Source organism: Brachyistius frenatus, unplaced genomic scaffold (genome assembly GCF_029030835.1).
Source record: "Brachyistius frenatus isolate BFR_SWC_R1_liver_20210118 unplaced genomic scaffold, ASM2903083v1 Contig_211, whole genome shotgun sequence".
NCBI lineage: Eukaryota > Metazoa > Chordata > Actinopteri > Embiotocidae > Brachyistius > Brachyistius frenatus.
The window spans coordinates 385542-411588 of NW_027210810.1; the positions used below are offsets into that span (position 1 = coordinate 385542).

Here is a 26047-nt window from a genome sequence, read left to right on the forward strand (position 1 = left end):
TGCACGAGATAATAAATACTGTTTATTGATCGGTGAACACACGTTTGGCAGCATGCTGAACGGAGCTAAGGCACGTGAAGCTGTGAGGTCAGACAGGTGACCTGCTTCCTTTGACACATCAGTTATAAAACACACCTGAGAAGGTGAGACGCTGCGCCATACAGATAAAAACACACGCCGTGATTCAGTCCAATTAGGAGGCGACAGAACATCAAAGGTCACCTGATGATTCACCTGTCAGGAGGTCAGAGGTCACAGCATGAGGAGGCAGAGTCAAGGGTCAAGACCTTTCATCAGCTCTTGGCCTGTTTCCTCTTCTGAACGAGCTCAGCCAGCATCTTATAACGAACCATACACTCCTCCTGCAATTAATAGAAATGAAATCAGTTTAAGATTAAAGAATTAAGAAGTAAGTCACACGTCAGTGTTCGATCAGATCACCATCAGTTATCAATCAGTCATTTCCGTCTCTCTCACCTTGGTCTTTCCCGGGACCACCTTGGCGATTCGGTCCCAGCGTTCTGGGGTTCCTCTGGGAAACTGTTGCAGAGCAAGTTCCAGAAGTTTCTGGTGGTTCTGAGTCCAGACGGAGGGCTCCGCCTTCTCTTTGCTCTCTTGAGATTCTGCCTTTTGTTTGTTTTCATGAGGCTCCGCCTCCTCCTCCTCCACCGCTGTTGGGTCGAAATCTCTCTGCCGACGACCTCGGCCCTTCATCTCCCCCTCGTCTCCTGCTGCTGCTGTTCCCTTCCTGCTCCTCCTTCGGACGGCCGGAGCTACTTCCTCCTCCTCTTCCTCCTCCTCCTCCTCTTCTTCCTCCTGCTCCCGCTCAAAGGCCCCGGCCACCCTCTGAGTCATTATGTTGTCACTGACAAGAAATGGCTTCACAGGAAGAGAAGGACTCTTCAAATCTGACAGCTTCACCAGACCTGAAACACCACCACAGAGAGAACGTCACATTTCGCTGCAGCTGACATTAGAACCCGATACTGACAGTAGAACCTCAGTAGAGTTTACCTGAAGTGTGGCTCACGCTGTCTTTCACCTGTTTGACTTTAGTCGTCACCTGTTGAAGAAAACGGATTCAGTTTGAGGTTTTACAGGGAAGTTGGTTCTCAGATCGAGATCAGCTTCTAAAGTCAGTACCCAGGTGAAGGACCAGGACCAGGACCAGGACCAGTACCAGGACCAGATACTGTAACCAGTTCAAACTCACGTCCGTCACTGATCGACCCAGTTCGTGGGCGATCTTCTCCCATCGGCCCGGAGCTCCTCCTGGGAATTTAACCATCAACCTGCTGAGGAGGCTGACCTCGTCCTCCGTCCAGTCGGAGGCCTGGTGGACACAGAGACAGTCTGAGGACACAGAGACGGTCGGAGGACATAGAGACAGCCGGAGGACTCCAAATTGATCAGAGTAATTAATTATCAATAAGATCAGACCTTCTTCTTTGCACCTCTGCGGTCCTGCAGCCAGTCGTCCATCTGGTCCTCAATGTCCTCGATGGAGGCGGCCTGGTCGTAGCCGTGGTAGTTCAGGTTCTGTGAAGATGGCTCGTAAACGGGAAACTCCACCTTCGGCTTCTTCACCTTCGGCCTCTTCTCTCCTGTAAAGACGGACACAGCAGAGGGACTTAAACTAAACACAGTCTGGGGGTGCGTTCAGGTGCAGGCGCCGAAGTCCGACACCGGAACACTGATATCAAAGTCATTTGTTTATTAAATTATATTGTATTTATTGATCAGTAATTTTGAAACAAACTACGGCAGCCTGGAAGGAACACTATTTACTTGGGACAACTTCCTGTTCAGCTTCAGCTTCTTCTTTCTGCTGCTGCTTCATCTGCTGATACTCTTCGTAGTACTGCTTCACTTCCTGCAACACAGACACCAGGATTGAGACCAGGACTTCAACCAGGACCGAGACCAGGACCAGGACTGATCCCTGACTGCTTCCCCTCCTACCTGGACGGTCTGCGGCAGGTTTTTGACGGACATGTACAGCCAGATGCTGAGCTTCAGAGGGAGGATGTCCTGCCAGTGAGGTCGGTCCAGAACTCTGAAACAACAATCAGTTAATCAGTAACAAACACAAACAAATCAACAAACAGGAAGACCCGCTGTAAACGTGTCACAACTGCACCTGTCGGTCCGGTCCTGGCCGATACACCGGAGCTCCTCGGCAGGTCTGGAGCTCATCTTCTTCTTCTTCTCTTTCTTCTTCTTGCTCAGCAGCTCATCCTGGAAACATGGAGGATTCATTGTCAGGTCACACGGTGTGCTCTGTCTTAATTGGCTGCCCGGGTCTGCTCTCCTGTGTTCTGATTGGCTGTCTCACCAGCTGTTTCTCCAGGTAGATGGACCAGATGACGGCATAGTGTCCCACGGTGAGGATGAGGAAGAGGAGGAAGCCCAGCTCTGTGTTGCTCAACTTCCTCACCCGTCTGTAGTAGAAGACCGGCTGCCGCCAATCAGGGAGCCCGTTGACCAGGATGTCGTCATACCTGTAAAGACGCACACAGGTGACTCCTGATTAAAACATCTGGGAGGGACAGTTCGGAGGTCTGAGTCTGTGCTCTGATTGGCTGAGAGCCTGCAGGGACGTAAAAATGAAACACTCACTTCCGTCGTCTCTCCTCGTCCTTCAGGACTTCATAAATGGCCACCAACTAAAAACAAGCAAACAAGCAAACATAATTGAATCTCAGCTGCTGTTTGTTGTGTTGTTTTGCGGAGTTGTCTGTTTACGTTTGCGTGGTTAGTGATTGTGTTGTGTTGTGTATTTTCCCACCTGTCTGAACTGAGTTTCAGCATTTTCATCTTTGTTCTTGTCGGGATGCACAGTGAGAGACAACCGGCGGTACGCCTTCTTTATCTCCACTGCTGAGGCGTCCTGGAGAGACAGATAGGTGGTAAACAAACAAACAAACAAACAAACAAACAAACAAGCAGACAGACAGGCAAACAAGAGTTCAGGTTCGCTGCAGCCGAGGATGGAGTGTGAACCACCTGAAACAGCTGTCGGCAACAGCTGCCTGTTAGCCTGCCGGGGTTAACCTCGGTCATCTGCTCCGGACCGGAACCGGACCGTTTACACCGGTCAGTCGCACTGAACTGGGTTCACGGGTCCAAGATCAGCCACCTGGATTAGCTCTCAATGCTAACTAGCTTAGCCCTGCTGCGCGTGTACGTGGCACCCGTATCTTCACGTTAGCACTCAGCTGGCTGCAGCTGTGCGGTTACCATGGAGACGGCTAGCCCGCGGGCTCGCGCAGTTTTAACACAGACCTGGTCCAGGTTCATGAATTTGTAGAAGGTCTCGGGGATCTCCTCCACCAGGTCCAGCAGCTCCAGGTCCGCATCCCAGGCGGTCAGAGGGGGGACCGTAGAGGCTAACAAGGTCAGGCAGACCAGCAGAGACCCGCACGGACCCGCGCAGACCTCCATGGCCAACAAACCGCGCCGACGAACCGGATAAAGCACGAGCTAAAGACACGGTACCGCTCCGGTCTGTCAGCCAACACAGAGCGCGCCCCGGAAAAGATCGTCACATCCGGGTTGAACAGCGCTTTCAAAATAAAAGTAATCTGTGTTACAGCGACATCTGCAGAAGGAGCAGACAACTACAGACTGAAGAGAAGAAACAAAACAAAACAAAACAAAACAAATATTGAGTTTCATTCTCAAGTCACAGAAATCCACGGCTGATAGTTAATAGTTGTACAAAAAAAAATCCACGATCATTAGAAAATAATAATAATACCATCGGCTGCAACGTCCGACACAGTAAATCTGTTCAGTTTTAATCTGCAGGTGGCGCTGTTCCTCTGAGCACCACCTCTGACCTTTTCTTTTATATACAGTCTGTGCCTCTGACTGACTTCGAGAATTTCACATTCAAAGATTTAGAGACCTGGAAACATCTGTACACACCTGCTGAAACATCCAACTGTTAAGTGTTAAAAAAATAAAAAAAAAAAAAAAAAAAAAAAAAATCCTATACATAATTGAATTACGTGTAAAGAAAACACAGTAAAAAGCAATGTGACAACTAATTTCTGGGCTAATAAGTAAAAATAGTAAAAAGTAGACAACCCATTATTTATTTATTTTAATATTATTGTGTCTTTAAAAAGCAGTTAAAAGCTGAATCCATCGTAGTCTTTTCATATTGTTACGATGCCAGTGTAATACCCAGACACGTCACTGGATGGCGTCCTGCCTCTTGGTTACTACATTCAGGTGGGTTAATAGTCCTCAAAATGTCACACATGTACCTCAGAGTAGGTGATAAGAGCGCAGTCGATCGTTGGCGATGACGTGTAGTGTTTTTGTGTTGCGTAATTCTGATGTAATATGTAAAAGTAGTGAAATGCCGCCACAACACATATTTACATAATTGACAACACAACCAACTTTGACACTTCGGTGAGATTCTCCTCTTATTTCTGTAAAGTGACTCAGACTTGGAACACATTTTGAGTTTGTTGGATTTCTTTAATTTCCTCTGTTCAGTTTTTTTGTTTGTTTTGGTTTGTAACATGTCAACAACAACAACAACAATAATCATTTTAATTAGGAACTCTTGAGTTAGTGGAAAGTTTTTTTTTTAAATTTATTATTATTATTATTATTTTTAATGTGAAGCAGCAGCAGGAAGTATTCGGGAGTGACGGAACCAGTCAGCAGATCGCTCTCGTACATATTTTTCAAACATGTTCGACATTTGGAGACTCGTGTGGGAGACTGATGACATCATTTGTTCTTCACATTGACGTTATCCTCGTTTTTTCAACGTGGACTCAGGTCGAGGTCCGTCAGAATACACCTGCAGGTGACATCACAGATCATGTGACACCGATGGTCAGGTGAACAATCGAGGACTCTTAGTGTAAAAGGTGGAAACAATATCAATCATCAATATTCAGGTTATTATTAAACTATTGACAGACCTGTTGCACCAGTAAATAAAATGTCACATGACTGTGTGTGATTGGTCAGTTGCGGGTGTGTAGTGCTGTTTGTTAAGTTGTGGCTCATTTCTAGGATTGTGTAACCACTGTGGAGGCAGGTTGACATACAATAGTCAATAATGTAGTTTAAATAATTTTTGTTGCTCATCCTTTTAAAGTCAACAATATAAATCATACTATTTTCAACAGTTGTTCTGGATTACTCCCTAAAGTGTGACTTACCGATTTCACAACACACGTTCCTGCAAACGTTTCACAATAAAAGTCCTTGTTAAGAAATGACGGGGTTTCTGTCTACTGAAAGGGTAGAGGGCTTTTAATTTGAAACAGACACAGGACATGTTGAGTTTGTATTAACGTGTAACGCAGTAATTTCAACGGGGCAAACGGGAGCGGATCAAAACGAGGCTTTGAGTTGAGTGGAGTGTCATCCTGGTTCACTCAGGTAAGACTACACCTACGGTCAGTTGATTAGAGATTTATTGATCATTAACAGCAGCTGCTTCTCATTGTGCTGCATTCAGAAACACTGAATGATGCAGTTTCTCATTGGACTACAAACACGGCGGACTTCAAGAAGGGTCCTCAGGATCGTCAGAGACAATCTGGAACGACTGTTCACCACAGAAATGCATGCTGGGTATCAGAAACACCCCCTCCCACTGCCCCCTGAGCCAGGCAGACCTCGGTGCTGCTCGGCCGAGGACAGTTCCCACTAACCGCGCCCACTCTACCTGCTGTATCCACACACCTGTAAGAGCGCCCCCCCCCCCCCCCCCCCCCCCTGCGGACGCAGGGCTACGAAGCGACCCCTCCTCCCTCGTGTTGTCCGTAGAGATCTGCGAGCTTCCTGAACCTCGGCCCCCACTCGCTCAGAAAGTCGTACCTCTGCTCAGACTCCAACGAGTTTAACGAGTCTAATGAGCTGAGCGACTCTGCGGCCGACCCGCTGCCCTCGAAGGCGTAGGTCTGCAGAGAGTCATAGGGGGGCGCCGTCAGGTCCAGGTCTGCCTCCTGGAGCTTGTCCCTGATGAACTCCTGGAACAACCAGTTGTTATCTGTCCTGGACTCTGGTGTTCTGGGGACGAGCGGCGGCTCGGTGGCGGCGACGGCGACGGCGGCGACGGCGGCGGCTCGCTCGATGAGTTTCGTTTGGTTCAGGTGTCTCAGAGCGAACATGTCGAAGGCCTCGGTATCTTCCTCTCCTCCGCCTTCGTCGTCGTAACGAACAATGTTTTCGCGGATTTCTCGCTCATCATCCATAAACGGAGGCTCACTCCGCCTGCGTCTGATGGCAACCGTTACCATGACAACGCCTGAGGGAAACAGGAAGGTAGCAGAGTCGAGATCACAACGTAACGAGGCAAAGCTTGACAGCTGTGAGCCCTGAGTTCGTCAAAACGAAATAAATCAATCAATTAATCAATCAATGAACTGACCAACCAATCAACCGAGCAATTGACCGACCGAGCGATTAATCAATTGATTCATTTAACCTGAGGGGGCGGGGTTTTTGGGGCCGTCTCTGATCATACCCAGCATTGTGAGGACACAGGTGAGGAGGACGGCAGCTGCAGTGCTGAGGCCGTCTGCCAGCAGCCTTGAAGCCCCCTGGTTGCAGCGGCGGCGGTTTCCTTGCAGGTCGCATTCGCAGACGGTGACGGTCAGCGTGTTGGTGCTGCTGAGAGTCGGACTGCCGCCGTCCGAAATCACCACCGGCAGGAAGTGAACCGGTTGATCCTGCTGCAGGAAACCCGCTCGCCGAGTCAGGACGGACGCCGTGTTGTCTGAGCACAGATGGACAGGCGAGAGGAGGAAACATCAGAGTTATGTCAGCAGGTGTGAAACGGGGTGTTCTCGGGTTACATCAAAAATATGGACCGTACCGTTGTTGTCTGTCAGGGTGAAGTTCAGGTTCCCAGCAGCCAGAGAAAACAGGAAGTGATGTCCGTTCTCTGGTTCATCTGGATCCACAGCACTCAGAGTTTCAATGATCTGAGGGTCAAAGGTCAAAGGTCAACTGACACAGAATGAGCCGGAAACAAATTAGTCACGTTTCTCAGGTCCGGCCCTGGTCATGTGACATCACTGATCCGGGTCATGTGACATCAGATTAGTGTAACTAATGGGACATTTGGATGAAGATCAAAAACAGATTAAAGCAGATTTCAGAGATGAAGCGACTCGGTCAAAGTAAATAACTGATTATTTATGTCAGTGCCATCAGAGGTCACGGCTGCACCAGACTGAGGCAGACCGACGCCTCCAGTAACACTGACTCCATCCTCGGCTGCAGCGACCTGAACTCCACCTGCTGTTTGCTTGTTTAGTTTATGCTGCTCCAGTAAAATCATCTTAATTTTCCCCGTCAAGATTCCTGTTAATCTGCATCTGTCTGCTGTCCAGTACAGATGTTCTCCTGTTTTTACAGATGTTCTAATGTTGTACAGATGTTCTCCTGTTTTCACAGATGTTCTAATGTTGTACAGATGTTCTCCTGGTTTTACAGATGTTCTAATGTTTGTACAGATGTTCTCCTGTTTTCACAGATGTTCTAATGTTGTACAGATGTTCTCCTGGTTTTACAGATGTTCTCATGTTGTACAGATGTTCTCCTGGTTTTACAGATGTTCTAATGTTGTACAGATGTTCTAATGTTGTACAGATGTTCTCCTGGTTTTACAGATGTTCTAATGTTTGTACAGATGCTCTCCTGTGTGTACTGATGCCTGATGCACTGAACAGATGAAGTGGAGACATGTGACGTGAAGACGACTGTGTATCAAGCAGGTGAGGCGTACCTGTCCAGGTTGGACGTTCTCACAGACGAACGTTTGGTACTCGATGGCGAAGCTCGGCGCGTTGTCGTTAACGTCCGTCACGGAGACCAGAACCACAGCTTTCCCCACCTGAGACTTATCCACTAACCCACAGAGACACACCTGTCAGGTACTTCTGTCATACAGTTTACGTCATCACCAGACGGGAAGTCGTGGGACTTACAGATCTCCGTGGCGACAACAGTGATGTTGTGCAGGACGCTGATCTCTCTGTCCAGACGTCTGTTCGTGGTGATCAAACCTGAACTGCTGTCGATGTCAAAGTAACGATCAACGTCTGTCTTCCTGTCTATAGAATATCTGCAGACAGACAGACGGAGAGACAGACAGACAGACAGACGGGGTGAGAGATGGAGAGACGGACCGAAAAAGAGACAGGTGGTTGGTCGAGCCCTCGTCTCACCTGATGGGACTGTTGGAGGCGTCGGGGTCATGAGCTGAAACTGATCCCACATCAGTTCCCACCGGAGCCGCCTCAGAGACCACCATCCGGCTGGCGGAGGACGAGAAGACAGGGGGCTCGTCCACGTTCTCCACGAGCAGCCGAACCGTCGCCACGTCCCTGAACGGACCCACCGACAGGAAACGAGTGTCCACGTCCCGATTGGACGCCTCGACCCGTAAAGTGTAGGTGGACTTGGTTTCAAAGTCCAGAGTCTGTGGGGGACGGAGTCGATGTCATCGTCATGAACATCATCAAAATCAGGACACGCGTCAGGATTCTGATGTCGACATGAAACGGAGTGAAGCCTGATGTAAAAGGCCACGAGGCTTCAAACATATTTTTAGGACACTTATTGAAACTCGGAGAATTTTCTCTTCGACGTAGAAATAACAGATCGTTTTGTCTTTACATGCATCACTGACATGAATCTAAATTTAAAGTGTAGTTAGCAGCTGCCGGGCAGCAGAGTCTCTCCTCTGGGACGCGACGCAAAGCTGTGCAGACTAATGCAATAATCACACAGGCAGAGAGTTCAGAGCTGCACATGTCCCGAGAGCTGGATTCTGGATCAGAGAGGACGGACGCTTAAAACCCTCTGAATCACTTTAAAGTCAGAGAAAAACATCAGATCTACTGAAAGATGTTTGTGACCTGCTGGTGACCAGAACCTGTTCACAGCAAACCGGTACCTTGTGTAAGGTGAGCAGTCCTTCCTGTGTGTCGGGATCAGTGAGGATCCTGAAGGTTCCAAGTCCGTCTCCGTCCAGGATCCTGTAGTCCATCTCAGCATTTGTACCAACGTCCAGATCCAGAGCTTTGATCTTACCGACCACAGCCGACACCAGAACTGACTCCGGAATACCGAACTGGTAACTCTCTGGTACACAGGTACACACCGGTACAGAGGGATTAGTACACACCGGTACACAGTACTAATACCTGTCTGTGATGTCATAACTGCACGTCAGATGTCAGACTGTTGCTGCTTTGTCCACTAGTACTCTATATAGCACACTACAAAGTGAACAAGTGGCCAATCAGAGTGGATTTTGTTCACTATGTAGTATAATATGTAGTGCACAAGTGGAAAATTCGAACGCAGCATGTGTGTCTTAAGTACATGTCATAGGTCAGACGGTGTCTGTGATGTCATAATTACACATCGCAGGTCAGACTGTGTGATGTCATAACTGCACATCAGAGGTCAGGGTGTGTCTGTGATGTCATAACTACAGATCAGCGCTCGGACTCACTGTGTCTGTGATGTCATAATGGCACGTCATAGGTCAGACTGTGTTTCTGTGATGTCATAACTACAGGTTAGAGGTCAGACTCAGTCTGTGATGTCATAACTACAGGTCAGAGTTCGGACTCACTGCGGGAGAAGCGAGGCGGGTTGTCGTTGACGTCGGTCAGCGTCACGGTGACGGATGTGGTTCCTGACAGACCTCCCATCTGACCAGTCATGTCTTTGGCCTGGATGACCAGCAGGTAACGGTCCCGCATCTCTCGGTCCATGTCGGGTAGAGCCGTCCGCACCACACCTGCAGGACAGGTGAGACTGTGGTGATCCAGAACATTGTGACTGACGTTGATTTTCATGTAATCACGATAAAATCCACATCGATCTGCCGTGTGTTCGGATGAATCCATGTTTAATTTGGTCGAACAGAGAATGTTTGAGGTGACTTCTGCCAGGATCCGACTACACGACGCATTTCTCTTAAATGATGGTAAAACTGTGTCGGATTACACGATCAAAGTGCCATAAATTCTTGCCGTGTCTTCGTACGACCCGGACTGCTCATTGTTCAGCTCTGCGCGTGAGTTCCCGTGTCGTCGGGGAGGAGGGTGAAGAAGTTGTCAATCGTTGTTATCATTCACCAGGTTGCCAAAGTGCCGCTGCAATTTCTCACCAACATTTATCTTTTTTACTCTCTTGAGGAAACACTAAAAGTTGTCTCAACAGTCCACTCCTCTGTACCTGCAGCATCCCACATTATCTGTCATCCTATTGGTCGACGCCAAGGAACACATCCCATTGCTGTCCCTCAATTAGGCCACAATTTGTTTGTTCCCGACGTTCATATCGGGGACAGACTCTGGAAATTACTTGTCAACGTCGCGTGTAAATCGGGCTGAATTCGAGTCGTTTAATCCCAGCTTTGCTTCACTGTGTCACAGACGACCTTTTTCTGCAGCATCATCTCATAAAGACAAGCTGATCCCTGACACTCAAAAACTCCGACAACGTTTGATTAAAACTGAGAGGAAATAATGAGTTCAGAGGGTTAAAGAGGTTTCACATCTCCTGCTTCAGTTCTGTGTTCCACTCATCATCGTATTTCCACATGTCGACATCACATAAAAACAGATGAAATCATTTTGGTTCCAGTGGTTCAGATGTCGGTCATTTTCTAAATGATGATCCCCAAACAAACTGAACGTGTGTGATTATTTCTGTGTGAAGTGAGAGGATAACATCACGTGACCTCTGTTTAATACTTCACTAAATACAGTTCAGAGGAACAGGAGGCCGACGCTCTTTTAATCAGCTTTGATCTGATCCCTTGGCAGCGGAGGAAGGGGTTTTGGGGGGGGGGTCATCTCACCTCCTCTCTGTCAGGGGGGTGGTGGGGAGTAAACACAGGAAACGGTTTTATATCACTGGCTTCAAATGAGCAAAAGAGTTTCAGCTTTCAGGCTCCTCGTATGTGGAACCAGCTCCCGGTCTGATTTTCTGGAAGAGAACACCCTCCTCTTTTAAGATTAGGCTGAAAACTTGCCTATTTGACAAATGCTTATCGGTGACCCTGAACCATCCCTTAGTTATGCTGTCACAGGCATAGACTGAAGCACCGAGCTCTCTGCCTTTCACTCTCCAGGCTTTAACATGTGAAGCATCTAACATCACTATTATATATGCCACCATTGCATCTCATCACCTTTGTGCCGTCTCACTCCCATAGTTTTATTATTTGTTAATTGTCTCTTTATGCAGTTCTTCTAGCAGCACCTAAACGTTATTATATCTCTGTTGTTTCTTTTCTCTCTCTACTCTCCACTCACCCCAACATGTCCAGGCTGCCACATATTTCACATTGACAAAATACATGTTTCACATGGGCACAATCATGACCTGAGCTACTATATCATATGCCGTGAAATAACTTGTGACGGGATGTGGGACTGTGCAAGTAAAACTGATTTGAATTGTCCAGGTGTGTTCTCACCTGTCTTTGGCTCCACTGAGAAGTACGGCTGACCCTGCAGGATGCTGTAAACCAGTCTGGCAGAGTTTCCGTACGTCGGATCATCAGCGTCTGTCGCCACCACCGTCACCACAGAGGTACCTGTAGAAAAACACCTGAATGTTCAAAATCATGTTTCATTTGAACAAAGATAACTTTTTGATTCAAACTAAGGCCATCAAACCGAAACACATCATATTAGGGACAAAAGTGATCTAGTCTTTGTGGACGCTCACGGTACTGCAACAATAAAATCAGAAGCGTGTGTAAATCTTTTACCAGAACAGATAAATGTGGGATTTGTAACCACAAAGAGGCAGTTTAACATGTGCTATTAGAAAGCTATTAGAGAGTATAACCTGTATGTAAAGTTATAATTTTAGACACTCCCGTACAGTAGGTGGCGGCATGCACCTTTAACATTGGTTTGTAGTCCGCCAGTAAAATCAAACAAGAAGAAGAAGAATCTTTTACCAGGACACCAAACTCTTTGGGTTAGTTCTAATCGACCAGGGTTGCATGTTCGTAAAACGTTCATTTGAAGCGAACATAAAGGCTAAAAAAACTTTTGCACCAGGTCTGAGTTTCACATTAAGAGCCTGTTTGAGCTCTGATTTTCACAATAAGAGCAGAACCTTCAGGGCTGATTTCCGGTTGTGATCTGAGCGATTTTCAGCAGAGGAAACAAATTCTGTCTAAATAGAAAGAAACTAGCTGTAGACTCCATTTAATGTATTTATGATGTCAGTGAGCTTCAGAGAGCAGATTGGACTTGTTCTCAGTCCAGACTCACCTACAGGAGACCTCTCGGCCACCCTGGCAGTGTACGGTCCGTCCAGGAACTTGGGCTCATTGTCGTTGATGTCCTGGACTTTGATGATGAACTGGGACTCGGGTTCGACCGGCAGGTTGGTGTTTCGGTCCCGAGCCTGAGCTCTCAGGGTGTAGTAGGCCTGCTGTTCCCGGTCCAGCCTCTTGGTGGCGTGGATGTCTCCGGTGTCCTCATCGATGGTGAAGATGGACATCGCTCCTTCGCCGCTCAGGACGTACCTCACCTGAGCGTCACCTTTGTCCACGTCAGAGTGGAGCTGCAGGGACCAGACCAGAAACCAGCCGGTGGACCGTTCAGTTACAGGAACAGTACAACATTTCAGACTGGTTCGCTGTCAAATGTTTCATGTAGGGATCAGTTTGATTCACTGATGCATTGATAGATTGGATACAGTGCCTCCACCATAGACTGTATCTAAAAGTGGACGTAGCTTCTGGGTCTGAAAAATGAGGCCAATGCAGAAGTGCCTTAAACTGTAATACCGCCGAGGGCCACTAGGGGGTCGGCTCCAATTAGGCTCTGGCTCCACTGACTTCCATTTAACTTCTCTGGAGAAGATGAAAGACATCCATAATTTTTTTCATGAGTCATTTTGGTGTCATTTGCTAAAGTCACTCCTTCTTGATAGCTTTCTGGCAGTCCATCTAAAAATAACTCTATCATTAATTTGATATTATGCCTCTGTTTGTGGGCGTATCTGTTTGATTGACAGGCCTGTGGTGCAGTCAGGATTCCGCTATAGGTGGGCGGGGCGTTGTGTCCTGGTTCCCAATCAGATCGACTCAGATCCACCGCTCGCCCGTCCCCAGATTTAAACCCCGCATCTCCAACATGATCAGACTCAAAACCAGAATCAGAGAAAGAACCAGGATCAGACTCAGGAACAGAATCTGTCATAGAACCAGTATCAGACTCAGAACCAGGATCACATCTAGAACCTGGACCTGTAGGCCCACATGGACACCGTTGTCTGTGCTAAAATCAAGTTAAATGACCTTTTCTTTTATTTGACCGGTTGTAGTTCGACTGTTCGGCCTTCCAGCTCGAGGCTCAAGGCTCTAAGCGGGAATCACTGGTTTACTGTAACACCGATACAACATGTACAACACACACACGCAGACACACACTGAGGCTCAGTCTGGTCTGTCAGCTTCAATCAGCGCAGCCAGCCTCTCAAAGACAAACAGTGTGTTCGTCATCTCCCACAATGCCACAGGGCGATCTGAGGGTTCACATGTACAGCATAATCGTCTCACAGACAGCTGCCTTGTCCAATCGGAGGGCAGATCAGATCTGAGGGCTGAGGAGGTCGCACAGACACATATACACACACATTCAAGGGTCAAAGGAGACCAACAAATGCACCAACAGTGTTTATGCTCCGCTGAATGACAAACACCCTGAGGGCAAATTATGTTTTCATTCATCGTAGTGTTAATCAGGTTAATCTGCTCTTGTGTCAGAGAGACATGGCGGTCTGATTTAGGACAGAACAGTCTGCAGTGACTCCAACTGAACCTCAGCCAGGACTCGGGACCTGAACCTTCCCCCTGCGACTCCATCCACCCACTTTCTCTGGGTTTGGGTTCTGGTCTTTTAAAGGAATAATTAAGCTCGCCAAAGTCCAATACTGCTTCTTGGTGAAAGGTCATTCAGAGCCCCAGTGGGTTGATAAGAGGACAGACGTCAGACCGGATGAAGAAGACTCATTCATGCCGGAGGCCTCGGTGGTTCGAAGAAGGAGTATCCCGTGTAGACGCGAACTGTCCATTTTATTCTGTCCCTGACCTCCAAGACAGACCCAGCAAAGCCTTCGGTATCTCGGGGTGAAGCAACATCCCTGATCTTAAGAGGAAGAATCTTCAACGGAGGACATTCAGTGTGAAGGAATTATACATGTGTGGGGCGTCAGGCCTGGGAACACCTCAGGGTCCCCGAGGAACAGCTGGAAGAGAGAGGCCTCGGATTCTTTGGTTAGGTTAAGTTAGGTAGTTACTTTATTAATCCCCAAGGGGAATTTTTTTTTTTGCTCGGTCTGCTGTCACCGTGAGACCCCGATGAACCAACTGGTCCAGGTGAGGTTTGCATCACAGGCCTTCATCGTCCCAACGGCCGGTTCTGTGTACGAACCTCATTTCTAATGGACTTCCTTTATTGGATGAAGACCTCCGTTACCTGTAAAATCTGGAGTCGGGACGCCAACTTCCTGTTTAATGTGTGAGTCATGTGACTGTCCCCTCTGCTAGACTGTCAGACCTAGTTCACTCCCCACGCACCCCCCCAGTCATTAGTCATAATTGAAGAGACAGAGACAATGAAGAGAGAATACATATTTCTAAAGAAGTGGACTGATGCAGCTGTTCTGTTAAATGCAGGCGGAGCCGTCACTCCCATCAAACATCAACTGTTCGTACCTTTCCGACATACAGCGGCTCGTCTCCCGTGTACTCCTCCAGGACGAAGAACTGGTTCCACACCCAGCTCCTCTTCCTCCTCTGGTGGGAGGGGACCCCTGCTCCTCCTCCTCCTCCTCCTCTTCCTCCTCCCGACACCTGAGGGACGACCACTGAGTTCAGCATCATCGCCCTGCAGCCTGACTCCTCCCACCGGGACAGGACGAACACGCCGAGCACGCTCAGGACACAGAGACAGTTCATCTCTGAGGAGACAAAGGCTGTCCAACAAAAAGACATCAAACTGTCCAACAAAGAGAGGTGAGGCTGTCCAAAAAAAACAAGTGAGACAGTTCAGCAAAAATGCGTCAAATTTTCCAACAGAAATATGTGAAATTGTCCAAGAAAACTACGTCAGACTGTCCAAAGAAAATACATCAAACTGTCCAAAAAAAGACATCAAACTGTTGAACAGAAATTGGTCAAACTTAAAAAAACATGTAAAACTGTTCAACAAAAATATGTCAGACTGTCCAGTCCGTCCAGTGAGGCGGAGACAAAGACATCCAGTGAGAAGACACAGGTGACGTCCAATCAGGTCCTTTGAGACAAACAGAAAAAATATTTCACTGTAAACTTCAGTTTTTTTGCCCAGAGTTCAGCCTGACAGACGAAGCACAGTCCTTCTCAAAACCCAAATTCTGATTCATAACTGTCTCTGATTATTGTGTACTATTGTGTATTAGTGTGGTATTATTGAGTTCCCAAATAACCGAATTCTGAAAAATCCGATTTTATATATAAAAATATATATATATATCAATAATATATATATATATATATATATATATATATATATAAATAAAACTTTATAATAAAGTACAAAACAATATAACTGTTCTAACTGTCTTTAGTCAGAAGAATATTTGTTTCACTGATTCAGTGGATCCCAAACATGATTTAATTTAAAGCAGAGGAAAGAACAAATCTACTTCTCTAACTGCTTTTAAAGAGTCTGCTGTCTCTTTATTTACACTCTTTCTGCCTGAATGATGCTTTAAACAAACATGATATAAAACATCAAAACACAACAGGAACAGCCGTGACTTCTGCTGATGAAAATCATCGTCCTAACATTTTCAAATATTTTTTAGTCTGCGTTGCTTTTCATTGTGTGACGGACGTGTTAATTTGATCACAAGGCTGCAGTTTATCCTGTTCAATCTGCTCCAGTAAACTGACGAGAATCACTGAACTTCGATGCGAACAGAAAGCGATGCTGCTCCGACTCCACACACACACACACACACACACACACACACACACACACACACACACACACACACACACACACACACACACACACACACACACACACACACACACACACACACACACACACACACACACACACACACACACACCTAAAAATCTGCAGGTATTTCCAATGGACTTTGACTCGGGAGTTAAACACATAAAGCTGGAGAAAGAAGCTCTTACCGTCCAGCGGCTGATCTGTGAGTCCTTGTTTCCTGGTTATTGATCAGTAATCACAGCAGACTGATTAGTGATGACAGGAGGATGAAATCAGCAGCAGCTCACAGCGACTCTGCCTCTCTCTCTCACTTTCTGTTAGTATCCTGCTGTCGCTCGGCCGTCTGTTGCAGAGACCCCATTCACTCTGGGAGGAGGAGGAGGAGGAGAAGGAGGAGGAGGGGGGTGGGGGTGGAGTCACATGAGACATCAACAGTTACTGATGCTGCTGCAGTTTCTCCAGGGTCAGGACCTCCTTTGTGGTCTGTGATGTTACACAGACACACCTGACTCAGCTTGACCAGGTGTCATGTTATATTGCTGCAGATGTTCTGATACATCTTTATAAGAAAAGTCCCATCTGCTTCTGTTCAAAGACAATCAATCTCCTTTTTTTATGGATTTGTGATTTCACCTGATCAACCAACTGATTTAATGACTGATGTGTTAACTGATGTATGGATTGATGATTGGCGGAATGAACAGATTGTTGGCCTTTGCGTGTGTTTGTGATCAGTCGCTGTTGTTGTCTTGTTTCCTGCAGGACGTCCTGTCTCCTCCTGCCTTTAATCTGTCTCCTGTCGACTCTGTGCCCCTCAGTTCGTCTGACAGGCTGCTGCCCTCCTCGGTCATAATCACTTCCAAAATTAAACCCACGGACGACTGCGGCAGAGCAGTGATGGATCGATGAACCGCAGACGAACTTTAACTCTAAAAATAATCAGAGGAACTCGAATCAAAGAGATTTTCTTTTGAACACGGAGGTCAACGGTGTGATGAGAAGGAATAAAAACATCACGGCTGAACGATCAACATCAAAGCTGAGATCAGATTTTACAGCCTTCGGGATGTCATTATCTCTCGGCACTCATCCGAGATAAGAAATCTTTACGATACTGACTGAGGAACTGTGCCGCATTAGGAAGTTTTACTGATCAGTTCATTATTCAGTTTGTGGCAGGCATTAAAGGAGCGAACATGTTTTTTTTTATTCACAGCACTCAACCCTGTCAGTCCTTAGAAAACAAAAACCTCCCCAAAAAGTCTTTACAGGGGAAAATGCAAGAAAGTTCAGAAAGGGCAAGAGAAGAGGGTCAAACACGACGCTGTCCTGGACTGCGTTAGGTTTGAAGGCGTTCCTAATATTCTGACCACCTCATGCACATCAGTAGTGACTTTATTTAGCACCTTTCAAGAGTCGACTGCTCGAAGGGGTTCGCAGAAAAACAAGAATCAAATGAAACAAGACATGAAGGAAAATATGAAAAGACGTCTGAACAAGGTGTCTTCAGATGTGGGAGACAGCTTTAGGGTTCAGCTGTGTCTCCTTTTAGTCTTCAGTCTGGATCAAAGACCGGCCCGCCAACCTGAGGACGTCAGATCCCCAGCTGCAGATCTCTGATCCTGCAGGGCTCTGCAGCTGAACACCAGAACCTGGAATTGGACTTAATTTGATAGCGAGCTGATGTTAAAGGGGAGTCACATAGGACTTTGGGGCGGCCGGTAAAGCGGGATGCCCACTAATGTTGAGGTTGGTAGTTCAAACCCCGGTTTGTACTGTTCACTTGCCACAGTGTCTTTGTCCACGGCAGGCGAGCACCTTGCATGGCAGCACCGTTGCCATTTCTATGTGAATGGGAGGCAGAAATTGTAAAGCACCTTGGCGGGCGCTAAACAGGTGCAGACTGTTTAACTTTTGTGCGACCGGGTCCAAAGGTTTAGCAGCAGTTTGTTCGAACCAGCAAAACAGGAGAGTCTTACTCAGGCAGGATCCAACCAAACACTTCAAGACTCGAAGACTGGTCCAGAAGAGACGCCTCACTGAGAGGTTTAACAGAAGAAGAAGGACGACGTGGAAACACCTCTCGGTGTCATTTAACCGAGAACCACAAACTGGATAAGAGTTGCTAATAAAGTGAGTGCGGGTGAGAGGAAGCTGAAAAAATAAAGGTGAGGAGGACGGATAGGTTCCTGCAGGGCTCAGTGTGAGGCCAGATCCTTGACCTTTACGTCAGACAGTAGGACAGAAGAACAAATACCAAACGAGCTGCAGGAGAACAAGAAGACACAAAGAGAAGGAGGTGAGCACTTTTATCCTCGTATCCGTGACAACAAACACACGGAACGTGTTTTCTGAACCTCCGTCTCACCTCCGTTCTCACAATGTTCACTTTTGTCCTCACATTGTCCACCTCAGTTCACACCTGTTCTCTTATCGTCTCAAGACTATCCGTCCATCTCGTACATATCTGATATGTAACGCATTGGACAGACGGTGTCTTCACTCAGAGAACCGAGGTTACAATGTGACCACACGTTCTCGTGATGTTCACGCCTGTTATATTTGACATGTTATATCTTTTTTTAATTTGTATTTAAATGTGTTTTCATGCGTTTCTACATGTTACAAGTATTTTGCTTTTGCGGTCTCAGCTCTCTCTTTTTCATCTTTCTGTGAAGTCGATGTTTTCCAGCTTTGATCGACGAGCTCTTGAAAGTCAATTAACTTTCTGTGCTTCAGGTAAAAAAAATAATCCAGAGTTTCAGCGATTCCCATAAACACTTTAATCAGGCTTTCATTGATCAACACGGACGGATGCCTCAGAGATGACACTTCATCTCGTGCTGTTTGGTCGTCACAGACGTTGATCAGCTGCAGGCTGATAAACTTTCATTTTCATTAATTAATGACCTCACAGCTAAATGTCAGCTCGGTCGATTATTGGAAAGATACTGCATTCGATAAAATATTTGTTCCTCAACAAAATAAACACAAGGACTCAAACTACAACTTTTTTTTCTACCGAAGAATACTTTCAGTTAAAATCCAGCTTCAGAAGCTGAAGCGATGACGCCCCGTCACCTTCCCCATCATCATCATCATCCTCAGTACCCACCGTTCCTCTTCATCTCCTCAGCTGAGTCTCAGCGGGTCGACGGCAGATCAGATTCTGCTGAGGTTCATCTGCAGGTTTGTGAGCAGCGGGCTGACAGGAGATCAGTTTAAATTTAGACCGAGAGAAACTGTAAACAGTGCGAGAGACACATCAGGACAACGGATGTCTCAGAGAAGAAAGACGACCCAGAAAGACGATTGACGACCCGAAGAGACAACAGGCGACCCAGAGAGACAAGAAATGACAGAGTCGGTAGACGACCCAAATGGATTCAAACGGAGGCTCTGCTCCTTAATTACCCGTTGCCATTGTGAATCTTTATTTACCTGTTGCCACGGTAATTCATAGTTAAGGCAATCAATTGAAAGTGCTGCTTTTTCAATAACTAAGAGTGAACAACTTCAAACTGAAGTCTGACTCAGCAGTGTGTCTGAAGGTGTGTGTGTGTTCGTGGTGGCGGTGGCAGCGGCGGCGGTGGGGAGGGGGCGGAGCCTCAGAGGCAGATGAGTCTCAGGTGTTCTGATTTCAGAGCGCCTGCAGCAGATCTGAGCTCAGGTGTTCACAGGAAGTGAATCAACGGTTGCTGCAGGCAACACGCACACGAAGACTCGAAAACACACATGCTCGGAGACACAAACACACACCTATACAGAAATATACAAACATAAAAAGAAAAAAACTGAAAAGAAAAAAAAGTAAACACCAAAATGTCTAAACATGTCTGTGAAACAAGAATACTAAAATATATAAAAAACGTAAGACTAAAACGGTTATCTGGTCTGGGCTGAGACCAGCATGTGGACTATACACACACTCTAACATGTCCACATGTACCTGGGCAGAGAGCATGCTGGGAAACATCTCAGGTTGTTTGTACGGTGTCGCCTCGGTGTGTCTGTGTGAAGTGGAGCAGAGGACGAGCTGATTGTTTCTGCGTCGACCCAAAAAAACAACAGAGACGGATGAAGACCTTTTCACCAGAGTCCTGCAGGAAAATGCAGGAAATAAGCTGCACGGAAAACAAAGAGCGCCGCTGAGCTGAGATCAGCTGCCCTACGAACGGCAGCGGCGTCACTGCTCGGCTCGAGGACACTTCAGCAGCGGGAGCTGGACCTGTTTTCCTCCAGGACCTGACCTGGTTTATGTGTCTTCATTGTGTCTCACAGTATAACGGAGCTTCTCAGGTCCAGTCGTAGTGGCAGAGTCGTGAGTTTGATGGTCACCAGGTGAAGGGCAAAAACACAGAACTCGTCTCACACAGAAAATCAGAGCTTTTTTGAAAATGTTGTTTCCTTCTTGGACAAATTCAATGTCCGAACAGTTTTCAGGTTTTGGGTCGCACCACTCTTGGACCTCTCCGCTGCCTTCGAGTCGGTAGACGTCGTGTTGTAATCGGTTCCCGTCACAGCTGATAGCGTGTCATCTCTTCAGCATCTCCTGCGGAGCACCACAAGGCTCGTAAGTAGAACCTCTTTACTTTCTCTCTATGTGCTTCCTTTGGAGCGATTTTTTTTGGAAAATATAACATTTCCTTCTGTTCTCGCTGAAACTGGGTTTCACTTCCTCCTCAACTGAAAATCAGGACGTAAAAATCCTGGACAGCGAAACAACTTCCTGCAAAAGACTCAAACCCCACAACCGACGTGGCGGAGCCTCCGTCACTGACGTTGGATATCTCTTATGACGAACAGAGATTATAGCTGCAGTCAGGTTGAGGAAAGACGGAGGTCTTAATGGTTGAAGGTCTAAAAAGTCAACACCGAGTTGACACACATGAAACAGGTTGACTTCTACAATACACACACACACACACACACACACACACACACACACACACACACACACACACACACACACACACACACACACACACACTGCTACAGTCCATGTAATGTAAGGTGACAGTTTCAGAGGTTTGGCATTTTAAAGTCTCCTGGCTCAGCTTCAATGGGGGAGGTGGGGGTCAAGATGTCCCTAACACACACACACACACACCCACAGAGGACATCCCTCCGCCCCCCTTTGCACACACACACACACACACACACACACACACACACACACACACACACACACACACACACACACACACACACACACACACACACACACACACACACACACACACACGCACGTCCACATCACCGTGGCACCAGCCGACAGGAAGCGACAGGGTGAGGAAGAAGCATTAATCTGCTTTAATGACTCACTACAAGTATTTGTTCAGTCGGATTTCTCTGCGCCGACAGGTCGCGGCGTCGACGCAGCTGATAAACACGTATTGATCGGCGTGAGTGCGGCGGGGCCTCGGCTGGGCCTTCTTCGGTCGGTCTCTCCGCGACTCTAAAAAAAAAACCAACACCCATCAGCTCGGGCCCGAAAACCTGGAGAACATCGGAGATACACGAACCCACTTGTTTCTCCTCAGTGGGATTTAATTCTGTTTCTTCAGAAACAAACTCAGGTTCACTCTCCTGGGACACACACACACACACACACACACAATCACAATCACACACACACACACACACACACACACACCTGCAGGCAGAGGTTGAACGCAGATGTGTCAGTAGTTCAAATGTATTTTCAGGGTTAATTAGACTTTAATTCTATTTGTCTACAGAAACACAAGTGTTGGGGTGTGTGTGTGTGTGTGTGTGTGTGTGTGTATGTATGTGTGTGTGTGTGTGTGTGTGTGTGTGTCTGTGTGCGTGTGAGAATCGGTTGTTTCTGCTCTATTTCACAGCTGCAGACTGAAGTGAATCATCTGATGTTTGTTTTTTTTCTTCCTCAACACATTTAGAACAAAACATCAGATGTTTATTAGTAGCCAGTCGGTGCTGGACTGTTAGCGCCCCCTACAGGCCGCTGGGTGGAAATATCATGGATGTAAATCAGTAGGAACACCTGTCGGTGCCTTGGCCCTGCTGGCTGTCCCTGAACCTCCCTGCGTTTTCGTTTTCAGATCAAAGAGCTCTATGAAGATGAAGTTTGACCATTAAGAGTTTTGTACGTCAGCAGAAGAACTTTAATTTCTGTTCTTGATTTCACATTAAGCCGATGAAGTGAAGCTAAATTGGGGGAAATACTCTCCCTGCAGCCTTTTGGAAATCAACAAAAGCCATTGCCAACTGCTAAGCTAGCAGAACTAAAACCAAACAAACATGTCAAGCAGGTTACAAAAAAATAAATGTAGCTGCACAGATGCTTGATTAGCAAATTATAATCTGAAATGAGCTGCTGTCAAGAGAGATGAAGGGTTGGAGAGACATAAATCTGCAACACAGCACGGTAGCTGCTAACAGGAAGTGACACAACACGCTTAATGTGACAGATGGAGTCAGCCAGTCGTATTCAGGTAAAAAAGCTTTTTAATGAACTGTAACAGTTTTAGGTGGATGTCGGTACTCGTTTATTATCAGGTGTTTATTAAATATACAATACTTTCTATGAAACACACAGAACCAGAGTCTGAAACACAAACAATAACTTTTCATCAGTATTACTACTAACAAGTGTTACTGCAGTACTACTTCAGTGGTTGTAGTAATACTGCAGTAACAGTTGCCTCTTCAGGCGGTGTGGAGTCACTCTGACCTCTAGTGGTGACATCAGGAACGTGTACTGAATGTTTCCAGAACATCTCCTGAACTTTTCCCGAACATTTCCTGAATGTTTCCCAAAACATTTTTCCTAATTGTTTGCTGAACTTTTTTTTTTTTATTTATTTATTTTTTTTTATAAATGTTTCAGGAAAATGTTTCTGAATGTCTGCTGAACGTTTCTTCAATGTTTCTTGACGGTTTATTGAATGTTACCTGATCATTTCCTGAGTATTTTTCTGAACATTTCTCTAAATGTTTGCTGAACAATTCCTGAATGTTTTCTGAACATTTTTCTGAATGTCTACCGGCCTGGTGAAGCTTTTGAGTATGTGATCAATGAACCAGATGAAAGGAAATCTCACTGACCAACGGAACGACACCCTTCAGCTCGCCTGTCAGGGTTGAATGGTAAATGGTAAAATGGTCTGTATTTGTATGGTGCTTAATCACCTTTCGGTCTCAAAGCGCTTTAATATAGTTTTCCATTCACCCATTTACACACTGATGAGACAGATCACCATGCAAAGTGCTGCCATCAGGAGCACATTCACACACTGATGGTTCACGGGAGCAATTTAGGCTTCATTGTCTTGCTCAAGGACACTTAGGCATGTAGACAGGAGGAGCTGGGGATCGAACCACCAACCTTCTAATTAGTGTTCAATCCACATGAATCACATGATTCACCTCTTTTTTTCCTCAGGGGTTCAGATTCTCAAAGTAAAGCCAAGATGTGTGTCAGTGTGATTTTTTTTTTTTTATCAGAGCATCAGGTGAAGATGGTGATGACCCTCTTCCTTTTTTTTTAAATTAAAACACGAGATTCAAGAACAAACAAAAGCTGACATCCGTTTTCATTTTAAAAACTAAAATAACAAACTGAACTTTCCGCTCTCTACAAACTTGTGAATTAAACACACGAAGAAGAACATAAAGAATTAAAAACGTTAGAAAACATTTGATTAAAAACTTTACAGCAGTTCATCGTGTAGAAACAAGTCCAATCAAAGCGATTGATCGCTGAAGCTGCTGAGAAACGGACTGCTGGTGGTTGTAGGCGCTCACAGATCTCAGATCTGCTTGCTGCTGATGTTGTTTGTCTTTTGTTTACTGCTGATGTTGTGTATTTTCATACCGTCCTCCTGGCTGGTCTGTTGTTGTTGTTGTTTTTATTTATTTAATCATTTATGATCATGTCTTTCTCCTTACTGCTGCTGCTGCTTCTGTGGCAGACGGGCTGCAACGTTTTCCAAGGATCCTGCAGCATCGACGGGCTGAAATATTTCTCCACCGGAGCGTCTGAGGATCCCGACTGAAAATACACACAAATAAAACATCGTTAAATACTCTGAATAGGTGCAGATTATTTACTGTACGTGACTGCATCAGGGTCCTGAACCACATGTTGAGAAACGCTGTTTTACAGCACTTAAAAAAAAAAAATAAAGGAGGAGAAACATCCTGCAGGCCGAAACGAAACCGATGAGTTTCGGTGCCACCATCTATTTATAATATAAACTATTTATAATGCTCGATGTTTTGGACCCTCAGCTGTTCAACATTAAATGATCAAAACAAACTGATCAGTTCGTGCGCGGAGTCGATGGTCAATGTTTAAAAGTAAACCGCTCCTGAAACTGGACCCTTTCTCCTCTAATTCACACTTTCTGAAACGTTACCTGGAAGTTTCGATTTGAAGCGGGACTGAAGGACTGAGGCCGCCGGAAACCGTCTCTGTACCGCATCGGACCTCCGAAACCCCGGGACCCGTTGCCGAACCCGCCCGGAGAACGGTCCCTGTATTCTCGGTAAGGACCCGGGGAGTAGCCCGGAGAACCCGGAGAACCCGGAGAGTATGGTTGGGCGCGAGGAGAAAATCCGCGGTGTCCGGAGCCTCCGTATGGGGAGCGATCCCTGGGATAACCCCAGCAGGGGCCCGGGGAGGGGAACCTTCCAGCCGGCCGAGGAGCTCCGGGGCTGCCCTGAGGTCTGACCGGAGTTGGGTACATCTGAGCGGCGAAAAATGACGAAACTGAGAGACGACAACAAAACACTGAGAAGATCGGAACCGGAATCACACCATAAAACGCTCTGTAGACCGGAACCAGAAACACTCAAAGCTTTGTTCCCGGTCCTGCAGACTGCAGCGCCGCCCAGTGGCCGCCCTGCTGGAAGCCCTTTAGTTTAGTTGTTGGAAGTGATGCAAACATTCCCAAAACATGAAAATACGGGAAAGTGATTCACGTGGAGGACAGAGTTGATGACTAACAGCTGTCAAAGCTTCACTTTGAAACATTTTTAATCTACACACGGTCACATATCTCGTGAATGAAACCCTTTAAAGCTGAAATATTTAAAGGTGTTTAAGAACTCTGAACTCGGTGAAATCTCTTGTAATGAGTCACTTTGTCCTCTGGGAGGCGCTCTTACTGTTTTCCTCCCCTCCGACCTGACTACGTTTTGGTGTGGAGGCTCCAAACCACACCAGTGTTTCAGTGTCAGTGGGTTATAAACCCCTCAGCAGCATCTTCAGGTTCACTGACTGCAGCTGTTTGTGTCTGAAGTTGTAAATTCTTCATCCTGCACCGACAGATGCGAGTTCAGCGAAGCCATTTCAGATTCTTGGCCTTAGTAATCAATACATCTTAATGAAAATGTCAAAAAAAAAAGATGTTGCCAGTGGTTTGCGCTCTACGCAGTCATATATTGTTTCAACTAACTATAAATCCAGATGTTTCTAGAGGGAGGAAACAGGGAATTTATAACCTGAAGGTCTTTTTAGTGTCTCACAGCTCACAGGAAGAAACAAGTTGAACAAATAACACAAGTTAAAGGAACGTTTACAGTAAGGTAACGGTTATTTGCTTATTTGTTCTCTACAATTTTAGTGGTCTGATTTTTTTTTTTTTTTTTTATCTGTGACTGTCTGTGACTTTATCCTGTATCTCATCAGTGTCGATGACATTAAAGGAATATTCCCGTCCAGTTCACTGACCACCAACTTGTCAGCAACAAAGAACTATGGGAGAATTACGTTTTTGGAGATATGATGCTGTTCTGGATGGGATGCAGGACGGGTGGATTAAGTGGTGCAAATTTCCAAGCTTCAGTTTTGAATAATAATGAAGGTCAGAAGCTCATTGGCTACACAATGCGTCAATCATCATCAATGTCACTTCCGACTGGCTGCATCTGTAAACAACAGACAGAGAGGCGGCCACCTACGATCTACACGGACTCCCATTGGCTAATGTTTGCTGGGAACAGGATATGGGAGC

The 26047-nt window shown here is 46.4% G+C and overlaps 3 protein-coding genes across 3 annotated transcripts; all 3 read right to left on the reverse strand.

Annotated features, from left to right (window-relative positions):
* Window positions 1-3: 3 nt before the first annotated feature.
* Window positions 4-3512, reverse strand: dnajc1 (DnaJ (Hsp40) homolog, subfamily C, member 1). The gene is made up of 12 exons (XM_069719294.1): window positions 3286-3512; window positions 2789-2890; window positions 2620-2666; window positions 2336-2501; window positions 2141-2238; window positions 1963-2056; window positions 1789-1873; window positions 1441-1604; window positions 1214-1333; window positions 1015-1063; window positions 478-926; window positions 4-362 (listed from the first exon to the last, which is right to left on the reverse strand). The coding sequence occupies exons 1-12, from the start codon at window positions 3442-3444 to the stop codon at window positions 294-296; spliced, it is 1602 nt and encodes a 533-aa protein (XP_069575395.1). The 5' UTR covers window positions 3445-3512; the 3' UTR covers window positions 4-293.
* A 2236-nt stretch (window positions 3513-5748) lies between these two features.
* Window positions 5749-14841, reverse strand: LOC138633190 (cadherin-7-like). Its single transcript, XM_069719293.1, has 11 exons — window positions 14753-14841; window positions 12300-12594; window positions 11489-11608; window positions 9632-9799; window positions 8945-9132; window positions 8214-8467; window positions 7974-8110; window positions 7772-7893; window positions 6857-6965; window positions 6506-6757; window positions 5749-6286 (listed from the first exon to the last, which is right to left on the reverse strand). Exons 2-11 carry the CDS (start codon window positions 12529-12531, stop codon window positions 5769-5771), a joined length of 2100 nt encoding a protein of 699 aa, XP_069575394.1. The 5' UTR covers window positions 12532-12594; window positions 14753-14841; the 3' UTR covers window positions 5749-5768.
* An 8687-nt stretch (window positions 14842-23528) lies between these two features.
* Window positions 23529-24949, reverse strand: mplkip (M-phase specific PLK1 interacting protein). The gene is made up of 2 exons (XM_069719337.1): window positions 24449-24949; window positions 23529-24081 (listed from the first exon to the last, which is right to left on the reverse strand). The coding sequence occupies exons 1-2, from the start codon at window positions 24776-24778 to the stop codon at window positions 23947-23949; spliced, it is 465 nt and encodes a 154-aa protein (XP_069575438.1). The 5' UTR covers window positions 24779-24949; the 3' UTR covers window positions 23529-23946.
* Window positions 24950-26047: the final 1098 nt, after the last annotated feature.

Excerpts from the sequence above, each read along its gene's own strand:
- mplkip (XM_069719337.1), bottom strand. The coding sequence starts at position 24,778 with ATGTACCCAACTCCGGTCAGACCTCAGGGCAGCCCCGGAGCTCCTCGG. Across the intron at positions 24,082-24,448 it reads CTTCAAATCGAAACTTCCAG|TCGGGATCCTCAGACGCTCC; the intron begins GTAACGTTTCAG and ends GTGTATTTTCAG.
- dnajc1 (XM_069719294.1), bottom strand. The coding sequence starts at position 3,444 with ATGGAGGTCTGCGCGGGTCCGTGCGGGTCTCTGCTGGTCTGCCTGACC. Across the intron at positions 2,239-2,335 it reads TCTACCTGGAGAAACAGCTG|GATGAGCTGCTGAGCAAGAA; the intron begins GTGAGACAGCCA and ends CCATGTTTCCAG. Across the intron at positions 1,064-1,213 it reads TGGGTCGATCAGTGACGGAC|GTGACGACTAAAGTCAAACA; the intron begins GTGAGTTTGAAC and ends TTTCTTCAACAG.
- LOC138633190 (XM_069719293.1), bottom strand. The coding sequence starts at position 12,531 with ATGTCCATCTTCACCATCGATGAGGACACCGGAGACATCCACGCCACC. Across the intron at positions 11,609-12,299 it reads GGCCGAGAGGTCTCCTGTAG|GTACCTCTGTGGTGACGGTG; the intron begins GTGAGTCTGGAC and ends GTTTTTCTACAG. Across the intron at positions 8,111-8,213 it reads GCCTCCAACAGTCCCATCAG|ATATTCTATAGACAGGAAGA; the intron begins GTGAGACGAGGG and ends GTCTGTCTGCAG.